Source organism: Pezoporus occidentalis, unplaced genomic scaffold, assembly GCF_034315485.1.
Source record: "Pezoporus occidentalis ecotype Australia unplaced genomic scaffold, CSIRO_AGI_Poc_V1 ctg332, whole genome shotgun sequence".
NCBI lineage: Eukaryota > Metazoa > Chordata > Aves > Psittaciformes > Psittacidae > Pezoporus > Pezoporus occidentalis.
The window spans coordinates 246,834-267,465 of NW_026915291.1; the positions used below are offsets into that span (position 1 = coordinate 246,834).

At 36.8% G+C, this 20,632-nt stretch overlaps 1 protein-coding gene across 3 annotated transcripts in view; it reads right to left on the bottom strand.

The window, feature by feature from the left end:
- The window catches only part of AGPS (alkylglycerone phosphate synthase), a 64,201-nt gene that overhangs the window by 11,221 nt on the left and 32,348 nt on the right, over window positions 1-20,632 (bottom strand). For all 3 annotated transcript variants that reach the window (XM_062629381.1, XM_062629380.1, XM_062629382.1), the window contains 12 exons: window positions 19,196-19,276; window positions 17,171-17,296; window positions 15,045-15,153; window positions 14,503-14,630; window positions 11,915-11,966; window positions 9,560-9,636; window positions 6,633-6,745; window positions 5,097-5,166; window positions 4,039-4,100; window positions 2,487-2,576; window positions 1,952-2,051; window positions 1,136-1,193 (listed from right to left, as the gene is read on the bottom strand). In XM_062629381.1, coding sequence (XP_062485365.1) covers window positions 1,136-1,193; window positions 1,952-2,051; window positions 2,487-2,576; window positions 4,039-4,100; window positions 5,097-5,166; window positions 6,633-6,745; window positions 9,560-9,636; window positions 11,915-11,966; window positions 14,503-14,630; window positions 15,045-15,153; window positions 17,171-17,296; window positions 19,196-19,276 — 1,066 coding nt within the window. The remainder of the gene's footprint in view (window positions 1-1,135; window positions 1,194-1,951; window positions 2,052-2,486; window positions 2,577-4,038; window positions 4,101-5,096; window positions 5,167-6,632; window positions 6,746-9,559; window positions 9,637-11,914; window positions 11,967-14,502; window positions 14,631-15,044; window positions 15,154-17,170; window positions 17,297-19,195; window positions 19,277-20,632) is intronic.

Sequence of the window (20,632 nt, forward strand, 5' to 3'; positions counted from 1 at the left end):
CTGAAGCAGTTTTCACTCATGTTATCATCATCTACACATCTTTCAATATCCTGACACTGCTAAACCAGAATCAATTTCAGTTTCTGTCACAAAGCTAGATGTCTGAAAACAGCCCCAGCTGAAGGTTTCAAGTCCAGGAAGTTGCCATTATGTTTTAAGGCACAGCTTCCACCTTTCAGTTTTCACACACACACAGAGCCTTATTAGAATCACAAAATTTTTTATCTAGTTTCATACCATTAGACTACTTCTTTGCTTTTATTTCTGTGACCAAACACCCCAAGAGAGGAGAGATAAGAAATACATTAACTTAGCCAGTAAGCTGCACTTAAGAAGTTCACTGCACAAGTCAAATTGACTTCACAAGTCTTGCATGCATCCGAGTATGCAGCATTGTATAGGACACATGTAATCAAATTAGGCTACCTGAATATGTGGGAAAAGCATACATAAGGTATACAAAGCATCCCTTACACATGCCATAGGTTCTTAATATTAAAAGCACAAAATAGCTTGCAAAGAGGCTAATAACTCATGACAAGCAATTTCCAAACTCCAAGAAAAGAAATTGAATAATCATAACACACCAATAATATCAATATTTCCCTAACAATTACACAATAAATGGTAGGTTGCAACATAGCCCATTTCAGGTCAGTAGCTCTTTTATGCAGATACTTTCACTAAACACTCTGAACTTAAGGCTAATGGCTTTTACCTAGCCACAGCAGCCTAAGCTGTCTTAAAACTGTGAAGCTGAGGTCTTCATAACTGAATACATCTATGCACAAGGGTCAGAAGAAGCTGCTTAAGACAGACTGACCAACTACGTTTTCAGGTTCTCACAAAGCCAATAGACTTCTTATAAAAGATTTGAGGCTGGTGCTCATAAATACACCACACTGTGTGATTTGACATCAAGCAAATAAGGTCTAGGGACATATGCCATGGAAATCTGGCAAAGGCACAAGAAATTCCTAGGAAGAATGCCAGGAGATGCCCTTCCCCTTTTTTCCCCCCAGTAATTTCAGTTAATGCCTGTAAAATATTTTTCAAAGTTCAATTACAAACTATTCTACGTAGTCATGAATATTTAGCAATATTGAAGACGCTAATATTAGACTGAGAACATTACCTCCATGGTGATGTGACAGACTACCCCCATTGGCAAGTATTTCTTCTCTAGCAGCCCTCTAAATTGGAAAGAGAAGATACTTATTCAACAGCAAAAGCACAAGATTTTTGTTGTTAGTCAAATGGTTGCTCTGGTACTAATTTACACAGGTGTATGAGGTTTCAGAAGTTATCAAGGGCATGCAACCCAGGTAAGCATTTTAATTCAAGTGTGCAGATAAATTTAAGTGGGGATTTTCAAAATAAACATTATGAAAGCCAACACATTTCAAATGGCATCTGTTACAACAAATCTAACATAGCAGACTTAGATCAGTGTTTACCTAGGCCTAAACAGAAATAACCACAGCAGTTAATTCTCTAAAATAGCACAAGAAAGACCCTCACATTTATTATTCTCTATACTGTTAATAAAAGATCTTGATATCTTGATAGTTTTACCACGTATTTTAAAGACTAATTGAGTATTACGTGAAAGAAGTAGCTTCATAAATAGTGAAACTAAGAAAGTCTTGTTTCCCATGGATTTGGGTTTTATGGTTGATAGTTTTTGCCATCCAAGAACAAACTCCAGTTCAAGCTTTCCTACACTTCACTCATAAGCTGATGTCTAACATACTCACCTGGTAGTCTTTTCTCTACTTGGTGCACTATTAGAGTGCACCTCTTTCCCTAGCTGCTAGTGATAAAACCTTTACAAACAGACTTCGAAGATCCTTCCTGAAAAAATCAGTTAGCTTGGCCAATGTGTTCAGCATATATTATAGGATATCAGTTTCTTTCCTGCCCCCTTAACTATCACTCTTACATACATTACCTCAATTTGTTCATAGACATGAATAGGATCACTAATTCCTCTGTAGTTAAAGGCAAAGTAGAAGTAGACACATGCACCTGCATCGTAAGTCTGTGTCACCCTGTCAAAGAGAACTGCATTACAAACAAAGCTTTATGGTATTAAGCCAGCCACTGTATGACATTACACAATTCAGAAAGTTACTTGGCTTATTTAAAAGGGTGGACTTTTTTTAGTTTTGTACTCTTTTTGACCAGACTTCACAAATGATTAAAGGCCAAGAGCTTCAACTCTCAGTCATAAGTCATTATACTCAAGTCTCATTAATATCAACATGAGTAAGTATCAAGACTAATCAAGCGCTACTAATCTCTTGAATTATCCACTTGTCCATGTAATCCACTTCCAGGTCAAAAAGAAAGATCAAGATTACTAGTGTTTGTAATACCATTAATAGATGCACTTTACCTACTAGCTAGCAAGTTTGATGACCTCTGCCTTAGTTCTCTTACTAATCAAAGATTCAAAAAATTATTTAGGTTGTTGCAAGGCTTACCTGCAGGTGGAAAGAGGAGCAAACTGAACACCCTTTTCTTTGCATTCTCTTACTATCCTTTCTTTTACATTCCTACAAAGGTCCAAAACCCTACAACAAAACACATATTAAATATAAAACCTACTATATCTTCTTATGCAATTTCCTAAAAACACAACTTCAACAATTTTTTCAGAAAAGTATAATCTAATAAAAACAGGTTCTAGCAGGCAATTGTCTGTTTTACCTGGCTTAGATTTTGTTCCAAGAATAGTCCTCATCAAGACTTCACTAGTATTGCTTTTTCTGTACTTCTCCTGTAAGTTTGCTGAGGTAGAATAGGTAATGAAAGCTCTTTTTCTCAAGGGATAGGAATCACTAGTTTGCCAGCTTGAAATGTTATAGTTCTCATATGGCAATGAGCTATTAAACCTGGTCATAAGCCATACCTGTTTTGCTTTAATTATTTCTAACATGGTAACGTGCGCTTGCAGCCCAGAAAGCCAACCGTATCCGGGGCTGCATTAAAAGCAGCATAACCAGCAGGTAGAGGGAAGGGATACAGCCCTTCACTCTGCATTCTTGAGACCCCACCTGGAATACTGCTTCCAGCTCTGGTGCCCACAACATAAGGACGTGGAGCTGTTGGAGTCCAGAGGAGGCCATGAAGATGATCAGAGGGCTGGAGCACCTCTCCTATGAAGACAGGCTGAGAGAGCTGGGGTTGTTCAGCCTTCAGAAGAGAAGGCTCAGGGAGACCTTACAACAGTCTTCCAGTCCCTAAAGGGGGCCTCTACAAGAAATCTGGACAGGGACTTCCTACAAAGGCACACAGCAACAGGGCAAGGGATAACTTTAAACTGCAAAGAGTTTAAGGATTTAGATTAGATATTGTGAAGAATTTCTTTCCTGTGAGGGTGGTGAGGCACAGGCTGCCCAGAGAAGCTGTGGCTGCTCCATCCCTGGCAATGTTCAAGGCCAGGTTGGATGAGGCTTTGAGCAACCTGGGCTAGTGGAAGGTGTCCCTGTCCATGGCAGTGGGATTGGAACTAGATGCTCTTAAGGTCCCTTCTAAGACAACCAATTAGGTAAAAGACCTTAATCTTGGACAGAAAGTTATATTTTCAGTTTTCATTTCCCTGCATTGCTCAGGAAAGAAAAAACTTAAATATACTTAAACAATTTTTTTAACCTTTACTATGAACTTGTCTGTTTCAAATACACTGCTGATCCCACATATGTGGCTGCTCATCACACAATACAGTTATTTTGACTGTTGTCCAGCTTCCTAAACTGGGCAATTTCAAGTCCCAAATTTGTTACAGTAAGCTAGCCTGAGTTGAAATATCACAGAATGCTTGCATATATTGGATTTACACAATCCTGACATGTAATTTATTAGCAACTTTAGCAAGAACACACAGGTGCAAAACGTGAGGCACATCAGGGTGCCTCCAACACACATAAGGCCTAAATTAAATAAAGTTTCCCCATGAGCAAATGTGAGTTAGGAATAATTTGAATGAAATCAAGTACAAGTTCTAAGCAATTCTGAAGAATAATCACAGTTTACCTGTCCCAAGGAACAGATGTCTCAAATGATTCTCCTATTACATAGTAATCCAGGCCAAGGTCCTAATAAATAGAAAAAGGAAATTATCAGTAACATTCAGCATCAACATCTGGGAATCTCATTTATGCTACACAGCTAACAGTTGAGGAACTTCAGTTAGTTCTTATGAGAAAAACAGAAAGTCTGTTTAGCAAAAATAGCCATCTGTCCCAGTGACATTAGTCTGTAATTATGGAAATAGGGTAGCTCTTCAAAGAAAGATGACAAACATTTTGATGTCATGGCTACAGTGAGACAAATTGTCAGACTGTCAGTAAGCCTACATTAATCAAATATTTGTATCAATGCAGCATCAAGCCAAGAAGTCTGTTGTCCTAACCAATATGACACCTAATAGAAATAATTATTTGGAATGCAATTCCTACCTAGGTAGAATAAATACAAGCATTTTGCACATTTTACATGCAGCCTGATGAAATAATGGGAAACTCAGTGATTTTTCCCCGACTATAAAATCCACTTAAAATCTATAACTTAGGATGTGCATGCTATTCTCAAAAAAAGAGCTCTCAAACAGCAGGACTGAAATTCATAAGAACAGCTGCAGCAATTCAGACTAAAGGTCAATTTCTCCTGGAATTCCGATTCAAACCACAGCCAAGAACAGATATCTAAAGACAAGTAAGAGCTGAGTGAGCACATGAGTATTTCAGGTACTCTCCCAGCCTTCGACTACATTCAACCTGTAGATTTGTAAGTCTGATCTGTTTATTTAGCAACTGCTAAATAAACCAATGGAAGCTTCAATCTAATTTTCTCTACCCTTATTAGGAGCTATTTTTTTAATGAGCACATAAATTTATGTTTTTATGGTGTTTTGAGATGAAGTTCCATGAGCAAACACTACTCAGAAATGGAAGAGATACAACCTCTGGGAGAACTGAGATATCAACCAAAGCAACATGCATTTAGATTTCAGAGAAAGCATCTTCAAAAGAAAAGCTGTTTTGTTGTATCAACCAACAAAAGTTTCAGCAAGCAGACAAAATGTGACCTACCCGAAGGTAAGCGATGACAAATGTCAGCATATATCCTCTCTGTCCATTATCTTCTCCTGCTGCCAAGCCACTGCAATTAACAAGAATTTAATTAATTTTCCAGCAAAGCAGTCACTTGTTTCCAAAAGTAATTAGAAAATAATACTTTGATATCAAACATATGTGTAAGTTTAGATGTGTCTAAACTGCATTACAATAGTTGCAAGTAGTAGGGTCATCTTCAATAGACATAAGAAGTCACTTCAGACCAGACCTGTAACTCTTTGCATCTCTTTTTATACCATAGTCTGAAGAGATGAACAATAACAAAACATTTAATGTGATCTTTAAGTCTTCAAACATCAAAAGAGAGAGGGGAAAAGGAACTAGACATAATATATCATTCATGTTCATTTACAGGAATACATGTAACAACATTTCTAAGCGCGTTGGATCTGTTCATTTGTATGCTTACAGGTCACTGAGAGCAAGACTACTGACTTGAGATCCCAAAAGTGTAAGTGATGTGAATAGAGAAAAAAAAAAAGAAAAAAGACAGAACTGAAAAAAAAAAAAGGAAATTAAGATATGAAACACTTAACAGTTAACTAAACCTTAACTGAGCAGCACAGAGCACTGTCTTCTAACAGGCTTCACACAGACAAGTTTCATCCCCCCATATCAACTCATCACCTTGAAATGCCACAAAATACAAAGGATTTACAGTTGAAGCCTTTTCTTGCATACGACATTACAATAAATAAAGTGCTCTTTAAGATAATAGCAACATTATTCTCATATGAGCAAACTGCTCATGTGAAATCCCACTTTTCTAAGGTATTTTTAAGTGGTAGAATGAAAGCACAATGAAAACAAATTTCAGAAAGGATAGCCTTGAAATGCATAAAACAATACTTATGTATATTTGAATAGTTAATAACACTAGCAATTACTTTGTTAAAAGAAAGAAGTATACTCTTCATAAATCCCACTTAATGGTTTTCAGTCATGCTTAATCAAAGCAGAAGGACAGAAGCTACCTGCTCACTATTCAGCCAGTTCCAGTGAATGTTTTCTGTTCCTTTATAACAACAGAAAACAGACTGGGACAGAAATTCACTGCATTCCTTTAACTAAATACAAAATCCTCTTGAACAAGCTTCTTATATGTTCACATAAATTCTGCAAGGATTTAATATTACCCATATGATTTGTCTTCCCCTTCTGCAGTTAAAATACAGTCTAGTACTGCAAAGCATTTCCATTCCTAGAAGCTATTATAATGGTTAGTTTCCATTTTAATAACATTAATTCTATGTTTAGTCAAATACTTACTTTTCTGCAATACAGAGCTGAAAGTTTTCCAGTAAAGTTACCCATTAAGGGTTAGCACAAGCCATATATATTGAACATTCAGTAGCTAGTTGATTATTGCAACTTCAAATGAATAAATTGAGAACATACTATACAGTAATCACTAACACATGGCAATCCTGTTTTTTTTTCCTGAACAGTTAACTTTCAGTTTCATATGAAAAAGTTTTTTGACAAGCATACCCAAACTTGGTGGCAATATCATAGACTTGCTTTTCATGCTGAAGAACTTTCTCTCTGTCACCTTCAAAGAGTAAGGTAGCTACACACAGTATGTTGGGATCAAATCCTTTAAACTGCAAAGACAGAAAGCTTCATGTTATATGGTGGAATACAAGTTCTGACTTTTCAAATACATAGCATGTGCTCTGGTTAATAAGTGGTGTTGCAAGTAAGAGGGAAAGATTAGCAAAAAACATATCTTTCAAAAATTCACTCCCAAAACAATCTCAAGTTTGTCCTTGACAGGACCAGCATTCACAAGCCCACTGAAGTAACAGTTATTATCTCTGTCACCTTTTTTTCTCCTGTTAAAAAGCCAGACAGACGTAAAAACTGCCTACATGTGCTGAAGAAACAACAGGTCTTAACTGCTTTAGCATTTGGGAGACACTTGTATTCTACCAACTATTCTTGTGTTAAAGCAGGAAGATGACTGTGATGACCATATATCACTGTTCTCAAAACAGTTGTACCAGAGAATCCCTATGCTGGGAAAAGCACTATGGAAGGAAAATAACTTCTAAACTTGTGGGAGGGAACATATCCCAGTGAAAATGAGGAGAAAACTATTAAAGGTTTAACAGTAATACAATGAGGCTGTATGTATGGCTTTGTTTCAGGAGTAACAATCAAGATTCATCTCTCTGCAACTGGTCCAAAAAGCACCTTATTTTCTACATACCTTTTTCCCTGTTATTAATTAGCTCCTGTGAACTACCACTAATAAGCAGGTTTCAGATAGAATGAAGAGGAATATAAAGTTGTAATAAAGCTTAATACTCTTTACCCTTTTTAAGTATCCTAAATAATAAATTTTTTACAACTATTCTTAATATGCATATTGACCAACAATTATTTTTTTAAAGCCTTTCCCTTCCCAGTGGCATTCATCTTTTCCAGCCTACTATGCTTGTGGTAACTTGTTACTTAAGCATCAAAGTTGTATTTAGTGACATAAATAATCAAGAGAATCAAATTCATCCTTTATGCACAACAGCTATGCAGAGAAAAATCCCAGGTACTTGCTATTCCTTTTATTAGTCCCTTAATGGAATAGATATACTGTACTGGAAGTTAACTGAAGGTACCAGAAGGGTTCAAAAAACCAGCATGGAGGCAAAGTATCAGGGTGGATAAGTCCTCCAGCCAAATCTGCTTGTTAAGACCCAGTTATAGACATCCAAATTTCTGAAATGGATACTGTATCCTACCACCCCCAAAATAAACCAGAATAGCTCATGAAAACCACTGTGAAACAGAATATACCTTGGAAGAAAAAAGATATTTTTCATTAGTCCTACAAAAACAGCATAGCTAACAACTAGAAAACTATTGTTACTACAGTGATAAACTACAAGGATAGGAATAAAGGATGCTGTTTACAGTCCCTTGTTCTAGAACCACTTGTATTTCATCTAGCATGAATCCTTTCAGTCTATTCTGCCATCTTTTGGCTGTGATGCTCAGGTAACAATTTATGGCTGTCTTTAAGAGGCACTGGAGGAACTAGCTACAGTGTGAACTAGTAGACAAACAATGCCTAGAATATTCATCTATCAGTGAACAGTCCCAAACTACATGGAAGAGTAAACATGGGAGAGAAAGACTTCATCCCTATTAAGTGGCATCTGTTGAACAACTACTCTTTTCAATAAAAGAATGAAGTGTTAATCTGATGCTTACTCCCTTCCCCAGGGAGCAATTCACAGATGAAGCATAAAACAGATTTGAGCATCTTGGTCCCAGAAACACTTGCTGTATCAGCCTCAAGGGACTGTGCCCTGACGTAAGAGCTTCAGACTGGTCACCAACCTAAACTGCCTGGATCAGTATAACATAGCATTGTTCTTATTTCTCCATGGTTTTCCTCCTGCAGAGCTGGAAGAATTTGAATTGGCATACAACATCCCTTGGTGACACAGTATCTCAAGTGGAAGCGGTGATGCCTGTTGCCAGATACAGAAGAAGGAGGTATTCCTAACAAGGATTGTTTCAAACCAACAGCTGTCTTGTTACCAAAATCTTTACTGCAGCAGATCTGGGAAGGCAGGCAAGAGTTTTGGGCTATCTCTAGAATTAATAGGTATTCCCTAACAAAGTAAGCCCCAAGACACATGGTATTTTCAATTTCAGTAGCTCAAGAAAAAGCAACATAATCAGTATTAGCCACTGTCTCAAATAAGCCTACTCCTTGAAGACACTCATAAGATCAAAATGGAATGTTTGTCTTCCTAACAGTTATCTAAAAGCAGGATAATGCTGTTTATTTGCTGTAATTTGAATACCCAGGAACTCCCTAGTTAGCTAATTTGGAGGAAAAAAACCACAGTAACAAAACAAATGATTTAACACAAAAACCTACGTGAAATAATTTTAGCACCAGATAATTCTGAATTAAAGAATATTCATTAAGAGTTATTCCAGAAAGATTGTAAGAACACTTTACACAGGCAATTCAAGACAAGCATTTTGATGTTCTCCTAAAATTCTAGTTCATTGTAATAACAAGGTATATCATGCTGTGATAAAATCTGGAAAGAGGAAAAGATAAAATGTCAGCCCTGCTCCATCAGTATTAACTGATTAACAGCAGTCTTCAAGCTAGATAAACTGGTTTCAATCTTGCTTCATCAGTAGCTCATTATTAGACAAGGCATATTAATCTCATCTACAGATATGACCAGTGAGAAAAGCTCTTGTGGAACGACTCCTCAAACATATAATCTCTTTTTTGATTAAACCACCTTGAGAATCTTGAGTTATCTGATACTACAATGTGGGATATGTTACACTCAAACTCATCTACATTAGAGACAGTCTACCAATGAGTTCTTTGACTGTATGAATAGCATGTAAAGTTCCAAACAGTATTAAACCCCCGAAGTTACCTTTGTGATGTAGAATTTTTTCAGTCCATCCAAAAATGATGTAAAAATGGAAGCAACTTGCGGTTTAAGAGCATGACCTTTGGTAAAAAGTGGAAAAAGGTGTGTTAAGGCAAACAGTGCTCTTAAAATTCCTACTTCAATGTGCAAATAAAGCACAGCTTAGTAGTCAGAGTTGCAAGAATCGCTTGGAGAGCTTTAATTATCATAATTGAAGAGACTTCACTCATTTAGAAGATGATTTAGGAACATGTTTTTATTATTTTTTCTTTAAAAGGCATACATACAACTGTGCACAAATATTCCATTTAGCACTTCAATTAAGGCTGCCCTAGTTTAGATCTTTACAAATATATGGCACGTGGAAAATTTTAAAAGAGTACCTCATTAGTTTTTACACTACAAAACTAAGCAAAATCAGTGACCTTTTTTAAAGTTATGCCAAAACCACTGAAACCAGTAGCCAAAAATGGTGCAAGTTGGGAGTTAAGCAATTTTTTCCTTAACAGTTATGTCACTTGTGCAAAATTTTCTACATAAAGCTAGTAATTGCTTCCTTAATCAGATACAGGGAACTAAAATTACCAGGATATATAAATGGTGTCTTGGAGTCTGTTAAATTAACATCTCTGCCTCAGGACTGGGTTTAATTGAGATTAAAGTCTTTTACTGTTTGCTCCATTGTTTTCAGTCACAAGCAACTTCTGAACTCCCATTACTGCTTCACTATAGCAGTCTCGCATCTGGCCTACACGCTGTGAGCCCAATTCATAAAAAAGTTATGCACCATTTACATGATACTTCCTTCTAAAATACTTCACAAAGTATTTCCTCCTGAATAAAGCACGAACTTAAGCAAATGATTACTCTCCTTCCCTCTTTGGCACTCTCCCTGCAGATAAAACAAACCCCCAGGAGTACCCCTCCAAGCACACTTAAGTAAGCATAACAAAAAAGCACCATATAACAAGAGGACATGAATTTATTAAGCCACAAACTGTAAAAACTATTGGATTTAAGTTTACCTAATAATGGCTACAAGAAAATTCTATATTGACACACCGGAAATTATACTTTGCAGGTGAATGTATAAGCTGCAACCTCAAATCAAAGGAGATTTATTTATTCGGTGTTTGGTTTAAAGCCTGTAATTAGCCAAGCTTCTTCCCAATTAAAAAAGTAAAATGTACATCTTCCACTGAACATATCTGAGAGAACATGGGTAACAAAACAAGAGTGACATAAGCAAGCAGCAAGGCTTGCTGAAAGTCAAGATTCATCACTGAGGTTTCTACCCAAAGGAAGTTTCAGAAATTCTGACTTACTCAAGTGGTAGTAAATTAGGAGGTTTTCAAGGTCAGCCACACTTCACATTTTCATCTTCTAAGTACAATTGAAATAGCACGGTCTCTGCAAGACCTTCAAGTTCTGTTAACTGTTAGCTTTTAGGTAGCGGAACTTCAGGTTCTCCTCAAGAGTACCTTGACCCAAAACGTATCTGTGTTCTTCCTACAGTTAGAAGTGACAGCTTTCCTTAAGAACTGCTCAAAAACGATTGCTCTGCATGTCTGATATTGTCCTATTTAGGTATTTTAACTAGTTGAAATTACTAAACACAAAGATTTTGTGAAATCTTCTAGTAGCTTCACTGACTTTCTATACTTAAAGCCTTCAGCTTAGTTCTATTTGCATACACTTACGGCATTTACTATGTCTAAGCTTCTCTTAAAAAAGAGACAACTCAGTTTGGACAAGTCTGTCATCACCTCTCTCCCATCAAAACAATCAGTCACATCAGATTATTTTCTGATAATTATCAGAATTCTAATTCTAATTCTGCTACTTCTAAGGAGTCTGTTTACCATTTGTCATGTTTCTGTGAAATACAAAGGAATCAATCAACTTACCTTAAAATAAGGTGCCCGCATTCTGATAATTTTTTTCATCATATCCAACTTCTCATTAGTACACTTAGAAAGAAAACGTTTCATATATTTCACACTATAATGCAAAACTATAATCTCTGCTCCTTATGGTAAAACAGAGGAAGCACCTCCACAATTTCAAACTCTGCAGTAGACTATATGCTAAGAATGGGAAAGTAGCAAAAAAAAAATTCTCAAGTATTTATATGCAGAGCATGGCTCTTAACTGACTGTTGTAGTTGATACTGTTTTCCCAGGGACAAAACCAGGCTTTTGTTCCTGAAAGTACACACTGTGGCATTATCTGGCATTTGAACTTCGGGCTCATTGTCCTAGTTTTGAGGAACAGAATTACTACCTGAAACAGACATAAGTAACGAAAAAGCAAAACCCCTGGAAAGAGGTATTTATCTGAGAATGTCTACATACTTACCAAACTGAAACTGTGCATTGTCAACAAGGCGAATTGATGCAGGAGCACATCTCTTGAGGGCCAAGTTAGGGGAACAAGAGGGAGGAAGGAAAAAAAAAAGATTATGTACATAGTTTTGCTAACATTCACTACAATTCACTTTTTATTTAAAAGTACAATACAAGAAAGCACTTGGATACCAGAGACCTATGGCCATCATCATAATTGAAAAGCAGTGACTATAAGCTTGTTTTCACTTGAACAGCAACATTTATTAGGTATGTCTAGATATAACGCATTGAGAATTTTAGGTTTAGCATCAAGCCAACAAAAGTGTAGTCCAAAGACCTTTGGCCTTCAAGTATTGAGTAGTTTTCTAAATTGCCATATGCACTAAAGATGCCATACTTGATTAGAATACCAAGCTTATATTAGTATGTAATCAAAGAAATACATTACGAATTCATTGAAAAAGTCTAATTCTCTACAGTTTTACTTCTAACCATGATGTTACACAGATTAATCTGATATTATGCCCCATCCCTGGCAGCATTCACAGCCAGACTGGATAGGGCTTTGAGCAACCTGGTCTAGTGGAGGGGAGGGTGTCCCTGCCTATGGCAGGGGCGGTTGGAACTAGGTGACACTTAAGGTCCCTTCTAACCCAAAATGTTCTATGTTTCTATGTTACTATGGTACGGAATATCCCTTTGGTCAATTTGGGTCAGCTGTCCCAATTGCATTCCCTCCCAGCCTCTTGTCTGCTTCCAACCTACTGGCTGGTGGGGAAAAGCATGAAAAATAAGAGAAAGTCTTTACAGTGTGTACATGCTGTTCAGCCAAAACACTGGTGTGTTAACACTGTTTTGGTCATAAGTACAAAACGCATCACCACTTGGGCTGTTATGAAGAAAATTAACTCCATCGCAATCAGACCCAGTACATTAATGCTCTGCCATCAGACTGCAATTAAAATCCCTATCTGGGTCCAACCTACATTCTGCACTGTACAGAAATCTGAAAAAACAGACTGCCCTCAATTAGGCAAGCTTCTCATCACGCATATGCCCACATCATGTACCTGTGATAGCTATGGCCAGTCATACTGACATGTATGGCCAGAGGAACATGACGAAGCCTAAATTTTAGGCTATTCTCATCTAATCACATAATTATGGAAGTATGTCTCTACCACTGATATGCTCACCCTCATAATATCAGTACTCTGTACCTTATCACACAATAGGAAAAAAGAACATGAAGAACCAAGATAGCTCACCAGGCAGGCTGACAGAAGACAGCTAGCTGAGTGGTTTTAAATGAGAACCAAACTACCCATATCCTGCAGGTTGGTTATTCTTACATTAAAAGTAGATCAATACAGATAAGAAACAGCTTTTCAGATAACAATCGCTGTAATTACTACCAAGATTGATGCAAAGGGCAACAGAAGAGGAGTAAGTACTTCAGGCTAAAGTAAGCAGTGAAACAGCAGCAGTAGCAACAGCAGCTTAAAAATGGAGCAATGCTAAGTGGCTAATAGTGCCTTTTTTTCCTCCTTTTCTACCTAAGCCCATAGCTAGGAAAAGGATACTAGTTACTTCACTGACTTAAAATGTCGTTCAGCCACATGATTAGGCATTCCCAAACAGTCTGCTTAGATACCTTTAACAGGAAGAACAAGCACTAGCAGTAGAAGCATGAAAGAAGAACTGGCAAGTGCTGCTGACTAGCATATACATGTCATTCACATACCAGTTTGAACATCTGGCTTGGAACATTAAGTCATTAATTTAGACCAATCACTGGAAAAAATGTAAAGCTGTGTTTAGTTTGGCATTAATTAAAACATTTCTGAAATTACTTCCCCAACTCAGGGTATATTCCACCATTCACAGAAATTATTTGATATGTTCTGCACAGAGCAAAGAGAAATTAGTCTAAGATAGCAAAGAAAGAGGCTAGTGTAAGATTTGCTTCGAAGCATAGCTATAAGGAAAAGTTATTATGCAATTTGGATATGCATGTCTGGGTTTTGCTACCTGAAAACTATCTGATCACACTATGCAGAAGGATCCACTTAAATACTACACTGTAAGCACAATTCCACCTCAAACTATCCAGCTCACCTGAAAATGTCACTATGCTTTAAGAAGTATTTTCTAAACATAGGCCATATCCTTCAATTGCATAACTTCTGGTCCTTTGTCACTTCAGAACCATACATTCAACTGCCTTTACTTGCAAGCTGCAACTTAATTCCTTTAAATACTGGTTCCTTTTACATAGTCCTGAATTAATCTGAGGATAAAGCTCTCCGTTGAAGGAGATGCAAAGCCAAATTTTCTGTGCCAAGATATGGAAATAACTCTCATTGAAAAAAAGATATCAAAAGGCACATCCATGTTTGGCTCAGTATATCAAGCAAATTCAGAACACACTCAAGCCTCAACTGCATAACTTCCAAAAGCCTCATGGACCATATACACTTCATGGGGTTCATATCTCAAATCCTTGCTTATCAGTTGCCAGAAATACTACAGCATCAGCACATCACTAGTGCTAGAATCTGTGCCCTTGACTGAAGTCAACATCCAGCTTTTCTTTACCTGCTTTGCCACTTCCCTTAAGCAGGCCACCCCTCGTTCAAAGTTAGGGAAGACCACAGAGCCATACTTCTGGTATTCAGGGACTGGGCGAATCTTTATCGTAACTTCAGTAACCACTCCAAGAGTCCCTTCAGGAAGAAAGAAGAACTGAGTAAAGTATTGCAAGATGTACTTCTTGCAAGTTACCCAACTTAAATGTTTACCAGGATGTCTTAAGTTAACATAAACCAGAAATCCCAAGAGTTCAGTAGTAGGTGATGTATTCTTGACTATTTACATGGTAAACTCTCACAGACCCTCTAAATCACTATGTTTGTTAGTAGACTTGTAGGCTAACTACACAGATCTGTTTTAAGCACTGTTCAGAGTTGCTTAACTTCATAGTCTTAAGGTCTTAATTTATTACCTTAACAGAAGAAATTCATGCCTGCATAATGCTACCCATAGACACAGTAGAAGCCACAGCATAAAGATGGTCAAATCATCAGGCCATTACAGAAGCTGAATAAAGATGTGGTTACATTAAATTATTATGTCTATACCTTCAGATCCCATAATGAAGTGATGGATATCAGGTCCTGTTGACATGCGAGGTACTTGGCAGTTTTTCTCTACTATTCCTCTAGGAGTTACCATTTTTATGTGAATCACCTGTTCAAACAATATGCAACAACAATCAATATTAGCATTAAACACAATGGGTTTTTGTACAGTATTTATTTTCTACAAAATATCATACAGTACAGCTTTGTAGACTTCAAACATCCTGTAGGCAGCCCAAAGAACTTTTGGGATAATGCAAAGACTATTGCAATTACAATAACACAACACAGTTTGCCCACACAACAGACTGCTTCCAGTTCTGTAACAAATCAAATCAGCAGTTGGCTACATGCAGACAATACAAGTTAAAACTGTTTCGTTTCTCAGTGCGGGTAGTACTTTATGAATATTAGGATTTTATTCCAGAACATACAGAGGAAGAAAAGTGAGGGTTTAAATTCTGCTTAACTTTTGCTTTAGAACTGCTGCTTGATAAAGCTAATATAATTTATTGTTTGCTACACAAATACTTCTATTAGTAGGAAAGACAAAAAGCTTAATGAAATAGATTATCAACATTAAATCAGCAATAAGGCATACATACGTAAGGCTAGAAAGTTGTATATTTTGAAATGTTTTTCAAATGTTATTATATCCAGCTTTATCCATGCACATGCAATACAGAGCCTAGATATGTTTTTTTAATCTTTTATTCTATTTTATATGAAAGAAGTGGGGGGTTGGGTTTTTAAGTGAAGCCTTTAAGTGGAGCCAAAATAACTGAATTTCAACTAATAGCTTTAAAACTTTTAAGCACAGGTAGCCAAGTAATTTTCATCCTGCTCAGAGTTATTCAAGAATTTAATTATATGCTGTTTATGAACTGTTGATTCTGCAGTAAAGTGGATTTTGGGCCGCTTACGCAACACACCATTTCTAGATATAAACTTTCCTCAGAAAGTAAACACTTCCCTGAAAGCTTCTCACTGTGCCATTTAGAAACTCATGAACTGTTCTGAATCAATTTTCAATCCTATTTCCTCCTAATGAAAATTTCAGGAGCTGCCGTAGCCTAAAGATATGTTTCCATCACAGAAAAGCCTTCTGCTTCACATCTATCAGTACAAGCAAAACTATACCATTCAAACACTACAAGCAGTAGGCGACAGATGACAGACAGTTTGTAAGTGCTAGTAGTTTTAGTTTAGCCAGGCCTACTGAATAAAATCAGTGTAGCTCCTGCCAAGCTCAGTTACTGATAGTAAAGTGTCATGCCTGTGCCTGGAACAAATATGTCTGTGCTATGAGCTAATGAAAAAGCCTGAGATTATGGGGATACATTACCTAGAGTGTGCTGCAAGAAAGAAGGGAAAAACCCACATGTGCAAGGGCACAAGTACGAACTACAAGAGAAAGCTGGAAGTCTGAAGCAAAAAGGCAAAGTCTGAACAGCGATGATTTTAAGTTCAGTATGTTCAATATATCTGTTATAACAGAGAAGGCTGATTTTTAAATCAAAGTATACACTTTAAAAAACAAATTACCTGGGTTAAAGATGATCTATTTTTATGCTTAAAATGGGTTCAGGAGTAGAATGCTGCCAATGCTTCCTTCCTCAGTGTTCCTACAGACCATGTGGTGACATTAGATTTCACTATTGTACTTCCACATGGTCAATTAGATCAGCCTACTGATATGAAAAACTACTAGCCTAGGGGAGGTAGGAAAAGAGGAAGAGCTAGTTTGATATCAGTTAGATGATCCAACTAGACTACTTCAGGAATACACAACGTGTAGGAGAGAACATGGGTCTTTCGCAATTACCTGGAACGTTTAACACGTTTATTACATTGGATTAATAGAGAGCACAAAATAGCCAGGAGAGGGTAACAATTCCTTAAACTAGCCAGTGAATACCAAAATGAAATTGGCTTTTAGTACTAATAATCCTTATCACTCATCTAATACCAAAGGCAAGAAAACAACCATTTCAGTTAAGATTTGATGCCAAAACTGTATTATTTAAGAGAACCACAGTTTATTACCCCTTTTTCCTCATTGTGAGTCACTATAAGGGTTAAACTTCCAAACAGAATAATTAGAAAAAAGTATCAGAATTATTTACCATATCTTCAATGTTTCCATAGATGGTTTTTTTCATGCCTGATGCTCGTGTTGCTACCCATCCTCCTAGTGAGCTGAACTCCATGGAGTCTGGTTCATGGCCTGTACAGAAGCCACTTTCAGCAAGCTAAAGAAAGGAAAAAAAGTATTCTACAGATGGAGTACTAGCATTTGCTTAGTACTCCAAATCTCAATATGCTAGGTTTTGAGGTTGGTTTTGGGGTGGGTGTGTCTGTGGGGTTTTGGGCTTTTTTTTAAAGCATCCTGACCACATCCCCATATATCCTAACACAAGTTTTGTCTTTGACATGCAAATGAAATGCAAATTAATTCTGTTTCAACTGTGCATACATTGTGCTATGTATTGAAATACAATACTCCCCCGATGTTTTAAAACTAAGACTGCTATAGTTCATAAGAAGGTACAAATTCAATTATACACAGAAAAAACCCTATAACTAACTGCCAACTTTGCACAAATGCTGCCAATAAATAAGGTACTTAATCTCTTGTTCTTTCTATCCTAATGTGATATACAGCAGGTCTGCAGAAAATGTGAGCAAATTGCCTGTACTTAATTCTCTCAAGAAGTGATGTGTTTTAATATACAGCCATCTGGTTGGGCTTCCTGTATGCAATGCGGTCAACTATTTGTGATGCAGATCACACATTCCTGTACACTAAGTAGTCACTTGTTTCTCATTTTTCTGTATTAACTTGGCTTTGCCATCTGTACAGCACCTGAGGTTCATTTGATGCCCTCAGAATTGCAACAGCAAAACTGCTGGGCAGGAAGAATTAAAGACCCAGTAGTCTCACATTAAGTGATAACTGTGTTAGTGCATTTGAGATCATCAATTTGCACTGACCAACTGATAATAATTGTGTTGGACATCGGTATTTAAATCTACCACATAATGTGGATCATTAGCTATGTTCTGTCGTACAAAGCGGTTCCAACTTAAATGATTGAAAGCCACTTCTATGTAATGTCTATGGTGATTCATCTAGCTCATGGTCCTCTCTCACACCAGAGAGATCTTGTGGCTTTATATGCTTACTGGTCATATATTAAGAAAGAGTTTAAACTTGCACCCTCCTCAGTCTCCAAGTTGACAAGAAATTTGCTTCAGTTACAACTTGCCAATTTCCACAGGTTGTATAAACACTTTTCTATAGAGCCCACTAATATCTGGAGTTTTCATCCAGCAGAAAAGTATCTTAATTACACTAGAGTCACTAGCTGAGAGACAAAAATGTGACATGTACATTGCTTTTGAATGCCTCATTATAACATGTACAGCCTAACTTTTGTCAAATACCAGGTTTTCCAAACCCATTACTTGCTTAGAATTTGGCTCTTAATTTTTAATTACTAAGGTTCATGATACCTGTAAATGAGATAGCTTAAGTAACCTCAACACCCACAGACTGAGGAACACATTAAGAGGCACCAATCTCTTCTCTGCAAGGTAATACCTAGATAATGCTGGCAAAGCCTCTTACAGCAACAGAAGTTAGCCTCCAATCCAAAGCTTACTTAATATTGGCAAGCTGCAAACCAAACAAACCTTTCCGTTTTCTCTTTGTACAGTCCAAATGTATATCTATCTGCACTTCTGTGGAAGTCTGCATTGGCATTAACTGTAATATTAAAACATAGTTATGCTCAGCTTGTACTACACAAAACAAGCACAATTTGGACTCCTAGTTTTAATCACATCTGATTTGCCAGCAATACCAGAATTCTAGTAGATATAATAAGTTTTTAAAATTAATATACACTTCAGGTAGATGAGCTGATTTTATTGTATTCTTCACAGGTTGAAGGAATTGCATAGAAATCCTTACGTACCCAGAGTCACTCGTATATTAAAAATACGGTTCACATCTATTGCATGTAATGCTTACCATACCAGTCTGCATGAAAACAATCAAGAATCAAGCTAGAATTCAATGATTTAGAGAAGACATGAGGAACAGCTAATAACTGAAAAATACTAAATGCTTAGCTAATTAAAAATACCTGGTTTTCCAGATCTTGACCAACAATGCCAGCTTCCACACAAGCTGTTAAGTTTTTCTCATCTATCCAGAGAATCCGATTCTGTTGAAAAGCCAATCAAAACTAAGAATCAGTGTTAAAGATTTCTATTTCCTTCCCTTTACTATTAATACAATTTCAGTTATTACAGCAGTGGAAGCTGAGCCTCCTCACTCTGTCAAACAGCTGCACAACAGGTTACACTTTATGAAATCACCACATACCTATTAGTCAATTTATGCTAAGAATGCTTACAGAAATAATATAGAAAAGCCAGAAAGCATTAAATTGAAACTCTTACAGAAGTTAAGCAATACAGTGATTTTTCAAAGTTAGTGATTGAAGGTGCCTGAATCTATCTGAACATTAAGTATACACCAAGAAAAGTATTCTTAAACATACTTCATGGGTTAAAAAGATCACATTCAGTTATTCCAGGTCAGCTCTTGGATTTTGATACAGTACGCTAGAAGCAAGATATACTACAGGATGACAGAGTAGGTACATGCTTTAGAAATTTAAGATACTTGGAAGGATTGTATCATTTTGCCTGATGAGACACTTACTGTCCCATCAGTATATTCTACTAAACAGGAAAAGTAGTAAATGCTGTAAGTTACACAGTGCACTAAGCATGATTGTCAATGAGGACAATCCATGTGAAGGAGAAACTTGGAAACAAAAATAAACATATAGTTTTAGTTTTGTTTATAGTAAAGACACTACAGAAGCTTCATCTTCTGCTCCTCGTTCTTACTAGGTAACTTCTGGCATACTTTATAATTTGTGCATTAATATTGTTAAGAAGGAGAATAACTCCAGCTTCCCTTAATTTTTCAACTGACAGAAACATGGACATCTTCTAGTGCAAGTTAAACCCTGCTTTAAAGCAGCTGTCTCCCCTCGCAACAGGAGCTAATTATTCAAAGCCAGCTATTTCAAATTTATTCAAAGCTATATTCAAAATTATTCTGGGCTACTTATTCAAAGCCAGCTATTTCAGCTCCTTTCAGACACTCAGCTTCAGCATAAACTGTTTAAATAATTTAAGATGTTTGTATTTTTATGTAATGTAGACCCTACCTACAGGACAAAAATACCTATTAGCTGCCTATTAAAATAGTAAAGCTTAGCCAATCATCTTAACTGCTCTGAGACACCCAGATTTTAACTCTGACAATGCTTCTTTTCAATTTAATTTCCTTATTTTCCCTCCTCATTAAAAATTGCAAGAACTGGCTGGCAGAATACAGACGTAAGCAGTCCACTTTCTGACCTGGTGCACACTTTAATACCTAGCTGACAAAAGCATGTGTTCTGCCACCTTTGTAGAACAAGATCACTTTGTAATCAGATAAGCTTGTCATTTCTCAGTGTAACAGAAGCACCACTGAGCAAGCAGAGAAAATGAAGCCAAAA